Source organism: Alosa sapidissima, chromosome 12, assembly GCF_018492685.1.
Source record: "Alosa sapidissima isolate fAloSap1 chromosome 12, fAloSap1.pri, whole genome shotgun sequence".
NCBI classification, from domain to species: domain Eukaryota; kingdom Metazoa; phylum Chordata; class Actinopteri; order Clupeiformes; family Clupeidae; genus Alosa; species Alosa sapidissima.
Window position 1 is genome coordinate 26,375,696 of NC_055968.1, and position 16,144 is coordinate 26,391,839.

Consider the following 16,144-nt stretch of genomic DNA (forward strand, 5'->3'; position numbering starts at 1 on the left):
ACCCATTGAGCATCGTTGTCTGCAGCTGCCTCTCAGTAGGCTACATCTCTGTATTTCAGCAATGTCAACATTTCAGGCATCAATAAAGGTGATGAAACGTTATCCCATTGTTCAATATTTGATAGCCTGTAACAGGAACGTTGTTTCGCTAAAATCGCCCTGATTTGGTGCATTGATCTGTATCGATAACGTTATGGGAGAACCTGCATGTAGCCTAATGGTAGCCTAACTTTTACTGTTCAAAACTCGGTTTACACGAAGACGATAGCCTTTCTTAGAAGCTGTGAAATTTGACCAGAAAGGAACATGTCTTCCTTCTGAAAGCTGACACAAAATCAAACAATATTTGATCATTTAACTTCAACTGAACAGCGACAGGTTTTGGTAGGCAGTAGACTCAGCAGACGTTAAAACGGTAGCCTACTGTTATAGCCAGCGTCAGTCAGCATCATAACATTAATGGCGTTAGTCATGAATCCTGTAACATATTATATCATATAACAGCGATGGCTTATTCGAAGACGACCTGCATGGATATATAACCACCCAGAAAAACTCAGAATGTGAGTGATAAAGTTCATTAATTGTATGAAACTTTTTATTAGTTATCCATTGCAGCATCGCCTATATTAGGCTGTTATGCTAGCTCAGCCTTTAAATATGTTGTTATTTTGGTCATGTGGACTTGATTAAACGGGTAAAGATAATTCATAAACTGCTTATTTCTTACATGACTGAAGCAGTAGCCTAGGTTCAACAGTGGTGTTTGAGGTTGCTGTGTTAAGTTGTTGTGTGTGATCGCTAAACAATTAGGATCAAATCAGTTTATTTTGACATACGGGAGTTAGCCTAAATGACCTTAGCCTATAGCACATAAGCCTATTCTGTTTTCATTTATTAGCATTTGTTGTGATTTATATAATCAAATGACACTCATGATAACTTGAAATAGAAGGACAGAAGATAGGTGATTGATGTCCACAAGCACGAATTTCACGAGACAAATTAGAACAAACTGTTCCGGTAAAAAATAATCTTGCCATGTTTAAAATGCTGCACTTTTCCCCTTCATAGCCTATCTCTGGCAATTCATTTTTGGATGACTGTAGATAGTTGTATTTTAGCCTACGTCTTCGTAGACAGTAGGCTATCTTGAGAATAAAAGACTTCACAGCTGCTAATGATCATCCTCCACAACCACGAGGATAGGTAGGCTATACGGTCGTTCGTAGCCTTTTTGCTTCTTATTGTAAAACCAACTGTTAGGGCCTACACAAGTGGTCGGCATCCCGGTCAATATTTGATATTAAAATTTACATTTTGAAGCTATTTGTAACTATGTGTAGCCTATGCAACCCGACAGCTGTAGGCTTGCCTACCACTCTCTGCAGTGCCTTGCCTACCACTCTAGTTGTAAACAAACGGTCACATGACATTATGACGTAGGTGCAAAACCTTAATATGGCTCTGTTCTAGCCAGTAGAGCTGCACAGTCCCGCGGCCACAGCCAAAATGCGATTAGGTGCCGGATGTAAGATTCCCATTCATTTGTCCCATTGACGTTTGGAAAAATCCGTATCTAAAGAGTTTTACAGCATGTCTTAGGCTAACCAGCTACGGCATAACTCATAAGCATACAACATATCATTTCGAGTGAAAAAACGAAGAGAAAATCCAAAAAAAGTCAAAGGTACAAGACTGTACATATTTTCATTTCCGAGCGAAGGAACTACTCATCCCATAAACCACCTCGCCTCACTGAATAATATAGGCAAAATCGGCGCGGCGCGCGATCGGCGCGGCGACAGCACGCGAACCCTTTCCTCCAAACAGTGATTTTATATAGTGAATGTGCAATTAACAGCAGTTATTTCAGGAGTAATCGTGTAAATAATAGTGTTTTTATATTTATCATCGTGTATTTTATATCGTGTGTGTGTGAAAGCGGTTAATGTTGCACACGCAGAGAAGAGACAATATTCTTCAGTGCCACATATTTTATTTTTTTAGTAAGTTTGATCTGAAATCAAATAAAGCATCAAAACAAAAGTGCATGATGGCTTGATACTCGTTCGTCTCGTTGGCTTCGAATAACTAACTGAGACTTATTGTTTTATATTAACATTAACTCGCATTACAAACAGCAATGCATTAACATTCTCGTTCGCATAATCACCCGCAAATATCCCAACCAGCCTACTCGTTCACATCAGGCTATGATGGCTAGTTACTGGTTCGAGCAGACTGGCTTAGCTAGCTAGCATCGATTACAAATAAACATGTATTTAACGAGTGAACACATTTTACAGCGTGTATCATCTGCTCAAACATTACACAAAAGACCAAAAATAAGAATGGGGGGTCTGACCAAAACAAGAAACAAAGTACTTAACAACAGCCACAACCTTCTATGGCGCCACACCAACATTAACGGCAGTGCTTCGTAACGTTACCTGACTCATCCTGTGCTGTCATCACTGCTCAGTCGGGCTGATGCATGGACTGGTGCATGGTCTGCTCTTGGACCACCATATTCAGTTTATTAATTTGCCGTGAATTATTACACAAAATGTTCATTAAATGCACGAAGTATTCCTAGGTTAATGATTGATATGAATCATACAGTATGAAGGCTACAGTAGCCTAGCTAATGTTAACTAGCACTGCTAGCAGCATTAACGTTACCAACCTCCCTGCTTAACTCACCACAACTTTGTAGGTCTTGTCCCTCATGCTGGCCCTTACAAAACCCACAAACTGACTCTCGGACACACAACAGTCAATAATGTGACCCGATTTAAAGTGGCTTTCACCCCTTTGGACACTCACTAAAACATAATATATTTCATACCTGTGTTGCAGCATGTAGGCTAATGTTAGCTGCATTATATAATGACATACAATGTCGGAAATGCTAAAGGTTAGCCTGTCGGCTACCTGAAAAGTTTGAGTGTTTGATAGTGTATTGGCCCTGACTAAGTTCGTGTGATGTATAAACCCCAATCCTCGTTGATACAAGTACCAATATTCGTCAAGAAAGTTTTTAATCACATTAAGATTTTCGCCACAGGCAGTGAAAGACTCCGCCATCTTTCTCAATATTTTTCGCTGAGAAAGTTTCAAACTATGACCATAACGGCCTTTCCACCAATCAGAGGCATCACTGTGGGATTGTGGGATTGTTCAGGATTGTGGGTAATGAAGTACTTATCCAAGAGATCGCGAATAAAAGGCATTTATCTCAAAACAAGGTTAGTGCCCCATGAACTCTTGGTGTCTATAGGAGCATATACAATCGCTTAGTACAGCCGTAGCTGGTTTTAAGTCTACCACGTGCAGTTAAGTTTTTATGGCTTATACCGCAATTGTCAATGGAGAAATTGCATTGAATTTTTACATCCAGCATCGGCTGTGGGCGGGACTGTGCAGCTCTATTTCCAATTTTCCGAGATCTAGGCACCAATCAGAACCCTTGAGGCGGGCTTTACACGATGACGATAGCGCACCCTGTTGAAGAAGCCAGGTTTAAAAAAAAATTTAAAAAAAAAAAACATCAACGATGGCTGCTGCCGCTTGTTTGAAGCTGCTATCACGTTGGTTTAAGACAGGGAGTTAAAAGGTTCTTAACTGCTTCCTTATGTTGGAATATGCAACATTGTACAAACATGTAAGGGGTACCTATGTGATATCTGCAACAGTGGTAGGCTACTGAAAACGGTTTGATATTTTGTTCATATATAGGCCTACAGTAGCTGGACACGTAGCCGGCAGAAAACACATAAGCTACTTTTGAATTGGTGTGCTATGCGAGCATAACTCGAATGTTCACTTCAGTGTTTGCATTGAAACAATTCCGGCATGATTGCTTTGAACGTTTCAGTCTCTCGTCCCCCGTTCCTGCTTTATATGTCCCGGTTAGCCAGAAAGGACGAATGAAACAAAATGCTCGTTTGAACGTCAATGGTTTTGTTCAGAGCTGAAAATGCAATTGTGTTTGACAGAGGGCAGATGTAAATTGCTAGTGACAAAGTAATAGCTTTCAATGTGGCACGATGTCTTTGTAAATTAGCCTATGTTTAATTAAAAAGTGGTTAATTCTTCCTGCTTCTCCCTACAACCAGACAGTGTTGCAAATTGTGTGTTTCCGTCACTCTGTCTCTTTCGTTGCTCTGATTGGTTTTTGGCCTCTCCGAGGCATTTTGATCCGTTTGGGAACGCCCTTTGGAAATGGGCTGTGAACGAACCTTCCCCAGACCCACTCTCAGTTACGACTGAGAAGGGTCTGGTTTTAACCGGGCTAATGCCAGACCAAAGTTTTATAGAAAATTAATGTTTTTTTTGCAAGTTGATAAGCAGTTTGCCTCTCCGATGATTGAAGTAATTATTGAGAATAGATCGTCTTCATTTTCTATTAAAAAAAAAACTGTTGTTGACATGGTGCAATGCTTCCTGAATGCAATCATCAGTCAGAGTTTCATAGCCTATTGCCGATTTTTAACGTTAACATTATGTAATCAGAACAGATTAGGCAAATATACCGTTACGTTATAAATGTTATCTTTCAAACTAGTGCAAACTTTTCCTTTCAATACCCCGGAAAAATACATAAAAGCATCTACATGTTTCAATCTAGTGATTTTCACCTCTTGAAATTGATTTATTCTCGTTTTAAAAGAAAGAACACAGCGAAGCAATGGAAAACACCATCTCTGGTTCGGTTGTTTAGAACAGAAAATCTGGTTGCCAGGACAGCGTCAAAATTACGTCACAAAATAGGTCTAGAATGAAAGTCATATTGATCTCAAGTTTTTAGCTTGGTTAACGGGCAAAAATTAATTATTTATTCCTGTGTTCGAAAGAGTGTTTCATTGGCAACACACACAAACAATGACAATAAAATAGTACACAATATATATTTATATTTTCTTATTGTTTAATCAGAGAAGTCCGAAACTAGTGCCATTTCGTTCCATTGCAATCTTGATACTAACTAGACAGTCTTTCTGGCTCTGAATCTTTTAGCACGGCCTGCCGTTATGGAGTTGTATTACGTCTCACGCATGCATAGAACGTCCACTCGGCGTCGGCATTGGTTTGGTGTGTTCTGAGGCACTTTTTTGACCGACTCGGGGAGATGGGAGCTGACTGACCAGTCCGACTGCTTTTCTGCTGTCGGTCGGCCGTCGGCTTGGTGTGTCCCGGCAGGGGCGCCGCAAGGGTTGTATTCTATTGTACGCACCATGGCTCAGGACGCTAATCTCTCCCCCCCCCCAAAAAAAAAGAACGGGTGCATGGCTACCCTACACATAGATGTTTCGAGCTTTTTAAAATTTCTGGGAGATTTCACCCCTGGGATTTTTCACCATTTTAACACAATTTGGGTGGGACAGAAATACCTTTACAGAGCAGCTCTGGCCATATCGGCTCTGGCTCATGTGATGTGAACATTGCTTTAAATGCATTATCGCTTCACTACCCAACACGCGAACAAGGGAAAGAAAAGAAAAGAAGAAAGCAATGAGTCTGTGTCGCGATTTGCGATAGGCCTAGGCCTAAAGAAAAGACCGCTATGGTCACCTAACAATAAGGATTTGCTTACACTGCTGTTTGGTTGTCCCAAACTTTGAGATGATCCATTAACTGAATCTTATCAATCTTGAAACCCAAACTACGACGTTCCAAACACTGACTGTAGAATGCAATGCCTAATCTCACTGCCTTCATCAACTGCTAAGAACAGTACGCCTTTTACTGTTAAACACCTGAATAACATTGTTTTTTTTAGCGCCAGGACTGCTCATCATGTTGTGACAAAGTTTACACCAATCATCATCTTCTAAAGGATCCTTATGTTGATATGTCTATTCTCTTTGCCCTAATCATAGGCTATCATTTGTGTGTGAAGCATGTTTCAATTAAGACAGTACACAAGCTATTTCTAATGTTGCAATATTGAATGATTTTCATGAATAAAGCGTTGAAAAATTATACGCACAGTGCGTACAGGATTACGCCTGGCGGCGCTACTGTGCATGTGCAAGGGGACGTTCTTAAATTCCGAGACTGCCGACAGTTTAGGTCAGGTGAAAGTTTTAGCGAGTTTAGGCTATACGTGTTAGAAAACTCTGTCACAACCTGCCTGTTATTTCAATTGGTTTTTAAATCATTGGTGGGGTTGTCGTCCCCCCCCCCCCCCCCCCCAAGGATGAAATTCATTCAGCAGAGGAAGGGATATAAAAACCAGAATAGGAGTTGATCCCCCCCAACAAATCGCACCCTGCCTACGATCCTAAATATCATCAGGCCACTTTGTGAGTTTCTTGTTATCAATTGTTATGAAAATTTTAGCTTAAAGGAGAATTCCGGTGTGATATTGACCTAAAGTGTATCGAAACATGATACCGAGTGTGAACGTATGTCTCATAGCCCATCTCGACTTGTCCCCTGCACTCCAAAATCTGGCGCTAGTTAGCCGATGCTACCAACAACTTTTTCAGTAGTGGTGCTTCGGCATCGGGCTAGCCATGCAAATAAATCACTGTTTTACACCCATTTACGAGGCTCAATGTATCTCCACACTTCATTGGTAGACTTCCTAGGGCCCTGACATTTAAAACGAGACATTGAGAACTTTGAAAAAGCACTGGTAGTTTACTTACAAGACGATTTATACAGACAGTATCTTCACGAAGTTTAACGTTTGCAGCCATCTTGAATTTAGTCACGATAAGTCGAGCGACGAGTAAGAATGAACAGGTATGATAAGGGATCAGATTCCAAAAATAATTCAGTGGAAATGCATGGATTCCAGTTGCTGCTACTGGAAGAAACTGGAATCCATGCATTTCCACTGAATTATTTTTGGAATCTGATCCCTTATCATACCTGTTCATTCTTACTCGTCGCTCGACTTATCGTGACTAAATTCAAGATGGCTGCAAACGCTAAACTTCGTGAAGATACTGTCTGCATAAATTGTCTTGTAAGTAAACTACCAGTGCTTTTTCAAAGTTCTCAATGTCTCGTTTTAAATGTCAGGGCCCTCGGAAGTCTACCAATGAAGTGTGGAGATACATTGAGCCTCGTAAATGGGTGTAAAACAGTGATTTATTTGCATGGCTAGCCCGATGCCGAAGCACCACTATTGAAAAAGATGTTGGTAGCATCGGCTAACTAGCGCCAGATTTTGGAGTGCAGGGGACAAGCCGAGATGGGCTATGAGACATACGTTCACACTCGGTATCATGTTTCGATACACTTTAGGTCAATATCACACCGGAATTCTCCTTTAACTATTAATAGGAAGGCTGTTACAGGAAGCCAGTGAAGCACTTATCTTATCAAAGGTAACATTGCATCACAGTAGGTTTTGCATAATTCTGCAGACAGGCGGAAACTTCTGTACCTCTTCCCTGTTGACAGGAGGGAAAATAGGCTATGGGAGGGGTTGGAAAGATCTTTAATGATGATACAGGAGGCTCTGTGGACACATTCCTGGGTGAAGGTCTCTGGCAGGGAAGGGAGAGCCAATGACCTTCCATGCAGCTCACTATCCTATTCAGCTGCTTCTGTTCATAGGTTGGGCAATTCCAAACCAGGCTTTCGGCCTCGTACTTACTTACCAAATTAATATTTATGGCAATATCCTTTACCCACACCACTTTGTCATATGGTTTATTGGAATTAACTCTGTTGTTTTGTATTTGTGCTTTTAACATGTCTTTCATTTTTTTGGTAGAGTGTAGGAAGTACATAACAGCATGGGCTGATCTCTGCAGTCTCTACAGAACTGAGGTAAATTAACATCCAATTAATTTTTATATTAAGTGTAACAGGGCTGTTACTGGTCCAACGTATAACACTGCTGATGGATAACAATTCTTGGATATTTCTTGCAGGCCAGAAAAAATGAGTCAAAGAAGATCTTCTATAACTCTTCCACCCACCATCAAAGACTGGACACGAGAGGATGTCCATCAGTGGCTTTCCCAGGAAGTTCATGTTAATGAGAAATATGCTGATATACTGTTAGAAGAGGAAGTAGCTGGAATTGAGCTACTGTCTTTTAAAAAGAAAGATCTTCTTGATCTTGGTCTAAAGCATGGCCCTGCTGTAAGAATCATTGATATGCGAGACAAATGGAAAAATCAGCCACCACAGACCAGTCAGTCAGGTTTAGTAGGGCATAATAACACATCTGACACAGAGGCAGCTTCTTTTTGCCTTACAAAAGGCCATGCAAATGTGTTGGAAGCTGAAGACAAACCTTGTGCTGCAAAAAACAAACCAGATGAGAGACGAACAAAACATGACGTCATACCCAAGTCACATTTGATCACCAGTTCCATTAAACATCAACAGAAGGACTCTTCAGATGCACAATGTCCAGTTATCACCCAAAGGGCACGTGATCATAAAGAATCCACAGTTACATCTCTGACACAAAATAAAAATGCAAGGGTTTCATCTAAACCTCTGGCAGCCCAGAGAGAGGAGACAAAAGCAAGTGACCCAGAGCAAGCTCAACAAAGCCATGAGAAAAAGACAAGAGCTTTAAAGCATCTCTGTGATTTCTATCCATTTGACACCGTTGCATCTCACAGATATATCCAGCACAACATCCTTCCACCAGAGACAGGGCCAGGGAATTTGATTACACCAGTACATGAGTTCAAGTTCATGGGAAGAACCGCTGACATCAACATTCTGAAAAGAAAATTTAACCAGGAGGTTTTCCGGTTTGCAGCAGGATGTATGAATAGTCGCACAAATGGCACAATCCACATAGGAATAGCAGATTCCAAAGACACTGATTTTGGCCATGGAGAAATAATTGGAATAAAGATTGAGCATTGTGATGCAATTATTGATCACTTCAATAATGGGATTAATTCATATTTTGAGGAGAATTCTGAGGATGCAAAGAAGTGTATTCGACAGCCAAGATTTGTAGAGGTGATTTACTCAAACATGACATGTTCTGACCTCTATGTTATTGAAGTAGACATTGTCCCAAGCCATCACATAACATGTGACAAGACATATTACATCCAGACACTAGAGAGCAATAACAACTGGAAGAAGTCTAAGGAAAAGTCTTTATTTGTGAGAGAGGGAGCTGCAACCAAAGATATTTGCTCTTCGAATCCAGAAGTCTTCCGACGTGGATTAGAGACATTTAAGAGGAGCATGACAATGTTGGATTCAAAAAGGGAACACATGGAAAAGAGGCCTGAGCCTAAAGTCAACACAAATCAAGGCAACATACTACAAAACCTTCTAACCTGTGGTGAAAAAACCTTGGGTCACTATGAACACTTTGTCATAGTTACAAACAAGAGTTACCAAGAGCAGTTACAGCATCTCCAGTTTTTGAATTTGCTGAAAATATTCTGTGTTCTTGACTTCGACCCGGACTCTGCCCGTAATGGTCTGTGCAGTGAATACCGGAAGACCAGGGTTGCAAATCTTCACACACCTGAGCAATTTGAAGGAGAAGCTGGGACTGTGATCAAAACACTCAATTTGTACAAGCAAACTAGTTGGGTTTTTTGCAATGGAAGATTGGATCTTGATATAGAGTCTAACAAACCACTGAACCCCAAAGAATGGCTGGCCAAGAGAGCCAATGGTGTGAACGAGGTCATTAGATTCATCTGCAACCCTGACATTCTCCCAAGGAAAAGAAGTATTGTGGTGTTTCTCTTGTTCTCCACAGCTGAGGCCATGAATGATCCAATTTTTGAAACATTCATGTCTTTTTACAAAAATCTAGGTGGGACACAGAACATCATCCATATTTGTGTATCAGAATGCGACTTTCCAAAGTGGAAAGACTTCATCCAAAACAGATGTGAAGTTGATATAACCAGACAAAGCATATATGAACTGGAAATGAGTGAAATAAATGGTTCCATTATGAAACTTGGACTGCACAGACATGCATCAGGAAGACTTTTACCATCCACTGGTGAGAGCTCAGTAATTCTTCACCAAAAGGATGAAGATCAAATGACTGCCTTAAATGTCCTCTGTGAAAATGAATGTGAAAATGTGTATGAGGAAGACAGTGATGAATTCCGTGAGTTCAAAATGAAAACTGAGGAACAATTCTACAAAGGAGATAAAGTAAAATGGTGGAACTTCTATTTCTCAGAAAAACTCACTGCAAAGCCATTCATAAAAAGGGACAAATTTGACAAGCTGACACAGCTGATCAGGTCTCAAACCAAGAATCCAACAAGCACATGTGTTATGGTAAATCTGTTCCATCTTCCGGGTTGTGGTGGTACCACTCTGGCCATGCACGTCATGTGGAGTCTGAGAAAAGAATTAAGATGTGCCGTGTTGAAAGACAACACTGCCTCAAAAGAAGAAGTGGCACAACAAGTTGCACATCTGCTGAAATGTGGTAAAAATGAAAAATCTTTTCCACCAGTGCTCTTGTTGGTGGAGGACTCAGTAGAAACAGAGAATAGTCAAGAATTACAGAGATGTGTGAGAAAAACAGTGGATGAAGTTTCTTCTAGTGCATTAGTTGTTATTCTGAACTGCCTGCGCTCAAAGAATCCTAAGGACATGTATAAAGATAGTATGATCGAAAGTCAGTATCTCACTACAGATCTTTCAAAGATGGAGCAAGATGCTTTTGTGGCAAAGCTCGAAGAACTAAATGAAACTCATGAAAAACCTGAGAATTTCTACAGTTTCATGATCTTGAAATCAAACTTCAGCCAAGAATATGTGACAGATTTAGTATCTAATACCCTGAAAGGCTTTGACCTAGAACATAAACATGCACAGCTGCTGTCCTTTCTTGCATTACTGAACTCTTATGTGGCTGAGTCCAACATATCTGAATCTCTGTGTGATATGTTTTTAAACAATGAGTTTTTCTATTGGGGGAAAAAGTCTGTTCTAGAGGGAATGGAACCTTATTCGTCACTGCTCATTCAGCGAAAGGTTTCAGAACCTGGGAATTACACAGCTATTCGTGTTCTTCATGTACGTATTGCTACAGCCTGCCTTGATGAACTGGAGACGAGGTACAACTCTCCAAGGTCTGAGGTTACCCTCAACTTGTTGCATTGTGATTTGTTTTTCAAAAGAGGCATGGGAAAAGATGCTCTTTTGCAGTCTATCAAAAGAATGCTAATTACACGACAACGCAAGACAGAAGGAGATGAACGAGACACGCTATTTTCACCTTTAATTGTGTACATTAAGGATGAGAAAAACAATGACAATGGAATGACAAAGATCCAAGATATCTTCACCAAAGCATCTGAAAGGTTTCACAACGACTACACAATTCCTCAGGCTTTAGCAAGACACTTGTATCTAAATGAAAAAAACTTCAAGTTGGCCATCACCTGGGCAAATGCTGCCAGGGACATAAAGAAAAACTCCTACACCATGGATACAATTGGTCAAGTTCATAAAGTTGACCTGAAAGTAAAAATCGAAGAACAAAAACAGCTGAAAAGGCCAACAAGTCCTCAAGGACTACAGAAATATCTGGAACTGGCCAGCAAAGCCATAGATGCTTTTCAGACAGCACAGGATTTGGCAAAAAATGACAATGATTTCAGAGACATTGATGAAGAGATCGAAGACCATAACAAGAAACGGAAATTCTACAATACATCTGGATATATGGGAGAACTAGAAATAGCCATGATAGTATTTGACATAATTTCCAAACTCCCTTTGTTCAAAGATGATGACCCCATGAAGAATATGTACTTACAAAATTTTTTAGAGGGAAAAATGCGCATAGCAAACATCAGCTTTGATCACACTACGGCCAATGACGAATTAGCAAGAATTCTTCATGATCATGAGCATTTTATAGCTTGTTTGAAACCACAGGTGAAAAATGTGTTTTCCTTTTTTGAGAAGTACTTTACATACACCAAAGGACGTACATTTGATCAAGGCCACGAAATCAAGAACAGGCAACGGATCTCTGAGTACTTCAAAAAGTACATTTCACTGTTTTGTGCCACATTTGAAGAGAGATCAAGAGAACAAAAGGGCAGACCTCTTCTCAGCTTGAATGCAAAAATTGAAGAGTGCAGAAGGTTCCTGGAAGCCAAAAAAGCAGAAAGTTTTCCTGGACTGCTGCAATATCTTGAGAATAAAATGGGTATCATTGAGCAAGTAGTTGAAAAATATTCCTTTCTCTGTGAGAAGTCAGACAATGTCAGAGAAAAAATTAATCACCTTCTGGCCACTCTCATTCTCACACTGACCCTGCCCGATTCAAAATATGCAAAAAGCCAAAAGGAATTGACTATACGTATGAATGAAATTTTACAGGATGTGGGTACACAATATCCACATCCAGAGCCTTATTACCTTGCACTGTTATTGCTTTGGCCAGACACCAAAAATGAGACAAACACAAACTTTGGTTTATATGCTAACTCTCTCAGGAACTCTTCTCGCAAGCAGTTGTCCTTTTTGTTCAAAAGGAGGAACACTATCCCTCACTTTTTTTTGGGGAAATCAAAAGGCCTAGAGAGACTAGTGCCCAAAGCTGCTCTCGACCAATGTTTTGATGGCGTCAGAGTGCGCAATGCTCTTTGGCAGAGGGCTGATGTTTTTAGAACCAAAGAAATCCAAGACCGGCTTCTCAGAGTTGATGGAATAATACAGCAAGGCATGGTTTACACACAATATGGCACACTGCAAATCCCAGTGCGGCCCACCTACCTGGGAGGAATGAGTGCATACAGTACAGAAAAAGTAACATTCTATGTTGGCTTTGCTATTGATGGACCTCTTGCATACGATATTCAGTACACAGATGATGTTTAGCGTATACAGATAGCATCTCATTTAGGCTCCTCAAATACAAACTTACAGCTTGGAATAAAGTTATCAGACTGACGCTTGACTGCTTAAAATCCATTTTATTTCAAACAAATAGATCCGGAAAAGGAAAAAAAAATATGGTAGGCTACTGGAAGACACCTTACACTTGCTTCATGCACTCTATTTTTTTTCTATTGCTATGGGCTACATATCATGCAAATTCATAATGTCAAGTGAAGTGAAAATTAAAGATTAACATTTTTTTTCCAGTTGTAATAATAAGAGTCGCAATGTAAATAATTTTATGGATATGGACATGTTAATCTATTCTAATAATATACTAGCCTATTGACTGTGATGTAGGGATCTATTTCATTATGCGCACTTATAGGCTACTACAAGAGACCTATGTCTAGGCATGGGAAGTGATCTGTATGATTACGCGGAGTCGAGCCAAGTGCCAAGAAATATCTCTTCCACGTTTTCATTAACTTCACATGGTGTCAGAAGTCAACAATGGCGAAATTCCGTCCTCCTGAAAGCTTCGACTTTAGCCACCCTGAACGTTGGCTGGAATGGAAACAACGTTTTACCCGCTACAGGATCGCGGTAAAGTTAAACAAAGAAGATGAAGACGTACAGGTCTGTACTGTGATTTATGCACTTGGGAAAGAAGCGGAGCAGATATACAAGACGTTCGTTTTTGGAGAAAATGAAGACGAGACCTATGAAAAGGTGATGGAAAAGTTTGATAACTTTTCGTGCCTAAAGTCAATGTAATCTACGAGCGTGCACGATTCCATCTACGCTCACAGAAGCCAGGAGAAACAGCAGAGGAATACATCCGTAGTCTTCATGAGCTAGCTGATACATGTGACTTTGGAAGGAAAAATCCGCAACAGACTTGTGATTGGAATTATAGACAAGAAGCTGTCAGAAAAACTGCAGTTAATGCCGGATTTGACACTCATTAGAGCAGTAGAGCTTGTGCGGCAATCTGAGCAAGTGAAGGAGCACATTAGTGAGCAAGCTAGCAGTGGCGCTCAGCTAAATGAAGTAGCTCAGAGACGTCAACGGCAACACCACGCAGACAAAGGAAGACCCAAGAGTGGCAGAAACACACGAAACTTCAGTTACAAACAACACCAGACAGAAAATACAAGTGAGTGGAAATGTAAGAGATGTGGCAGAAGCCATGGAAAACATGATTGTCCCGCAAAGAATGCAGAATGCAGAAAATGCAATAAAAGAGGACATTTTGCTGTAGTATGTCGTACTCGTGAAGTGAACGATGTAAGTGCACCACAAGAGGGCGCCACCTCAACACACTTCCTTGGGGAAACCAGGCAGGTGACCAGGGAGAAAAATGCATGGACTGTTTCACTGCTGATACAAGGCTCAGAGGTAGAATTTAAAATAGATACAGGCGCTGATATCAGTGTAATTTCAGAAAAGACTTTTTCTAGCCTAAAATTCCAACCTAAGCTAAGAAATGTGAATGCAAATTTTGAGAGCCCAGGAGAAAGGTACATTGCAAAGGACAGTTCACAGCCACAGGAAAGCTACATTGCAAAGGACAGTTTACAGCCACAACTACTGTAAAGGACAAGCAGTTCAGAATGATGTTGTTTGTTGTGGCTGGACCTACCGTGAACAACCTCCTTGGACGTGAAGCATCAGTGGCAATCAAAAGACTGGAAGAACTCAAGTCATCAGCTCCAACAGAGGTAGGCTTACTGAAGATAAAGCCAATACAGATTCGCTTGAAAGATGATGCTGTTCCATACAGCTTATCAACAGCCAGGCGCATTTCTGTGCCCATGCTATCGAAAGTAAAGCTTGAACTAGAGAGAATGGTTTAGTGTGCCGTAATCAAAGAGATAAAAGAACCAACAGAGTGGTGTGCGCCCATGGTGGCAGTCCCTAAGAAGAATGGGCAGATTAGGATATGCGTGGACCTCAAACAGCTGAATAAAGCAGTAAAGAGAGAAAAGTATGTGCTCCCCACCATTGATGATATCCTGCCGAAATTAGCACAGGCCAGAGTCTTTTCACTCCTCGATGCGGCTAGCGGGTTTTGGCAGCTGCCCTTGGATGAAGACTGTGCAAAGTTAACAACCTTCATAACGCCTTTTGGCCGATATTTCTTCCATAGGCTCCCATTTGGCATTACTAGTGCCCCCGAAATATTTCAGAGAGAAATGTCAGACCTCTTGAGCCAGCAAGATGGAGTAGCAGTCTTCATGGAAGACATTTTAATCTACGGAAACACCCCAGAGCTACACGAGCAAAGACTACAGAGCACACTGCGCACCATTGAGGAGGCAGGATACTGAAAAGTGTCTGCTGAGACAGAGCCAGCTTCGTTATCTGGGGCACGTGATTGACGTTGAGGGCATACGTCCAGATAAATCTAAGATTGAGGCCATTACTCTCCTAGAACAACCTGAGAACGTCACTGACCTGAGAAGAGTGCTGGGCATGGTCCACTACTTGGGCAGGTATGTTGCACATCTGTCCGAGGTAACAAGGCCACTGAATGAACTTCTGAGAAGGGACACCGAATTGACCTGGGGCCCAGCGCAGGAAGACGCATTTCGGAAAGTGTAGCGCCTAATCACAGAAGCACCTGTGCTGGCATTCTATGATGTTAACAGGACCACCATCGTGAGCGCGGATGCCAGCAGTTATGGCTTGGGTGGAGTTATCTTACAGGACCACGAGGGCATGCTGAAGCCGATAGCCTACTGCTCAAGAGTCTTAACCGATGCGGAGAAACGATATGCCCAAATAAGAGTGAGAAGGAGTGTCTCGCAGCTGTTTGAGCATACGAGAAGTTCTCAAGATTCCTATATGGCCTAGAAAATTTCACACTTCAAACTGACCACAAACCACTGGTCCCACTAATCAATGCCAAAGACCTCGATTCAGTCCCGCTGAGGTGCCAAAGACTGCTTATGCGAATGATACGCTACAATCCAGTAGCAGTATACGTGCCTGGCAAAGACCTTATTGTAGCAGACGCACTCTCAAGACATCCCCAGCCAGTTGTCACTGCTGAGGTCTGTGAGCTGATGTGGAGGCCTACGAGGATGCAGTCGGCAGTGCGTGGCCCATCTCATCCACCAAATTGGATGTCATGAAAATGGAGACTGCAAAGGATAGGGATATAGAACAGGTGAGCCACTGCATCAGGAGCGGTTGGCCCAAGTTTCACATGCTGTGAGGCCTTACTACAACGCAAGACAACAGTTTTCCATCTCCCACAGATTAGTCCTATACGGCGACAGAATTGTCATTCCCAACAGCATGCGTGCCGACATAC

The 16,144-nt window shown here is 41.3% G+C and overlaps 1 protein-coding gene across 1 annotated transcript; it reads left to right on the forward strand.

Annotated features, from left to right (window-relative positions):
* The first annotated feature begins 7,734 nt into the window (after window positions 1-7,734).
* Window positions 7,735-12,914, forward strand: LOC121678068 (sterile alpha motif domain-containing protein 9). The gene is made up of 2 exons (XM_042057258.1): window positions 7,735-7,794; window positions 7,899-12,914. The coding sequence occupies exon 2, from the start codon at window positions 7,909-7,911 to the stop codon at window positions 12,820-12,822; it is 4,914 nt and encodes a 1,637-aa protein (XP_041913192.1). The 5' UTR covers window positions 7,735-7,794; window positions 7,899-7,908; the 3' UTR covers window positions 12,823-12,914.
* Window positions 12,915-16,144: the final 3,230 nt, after the last annotated feature.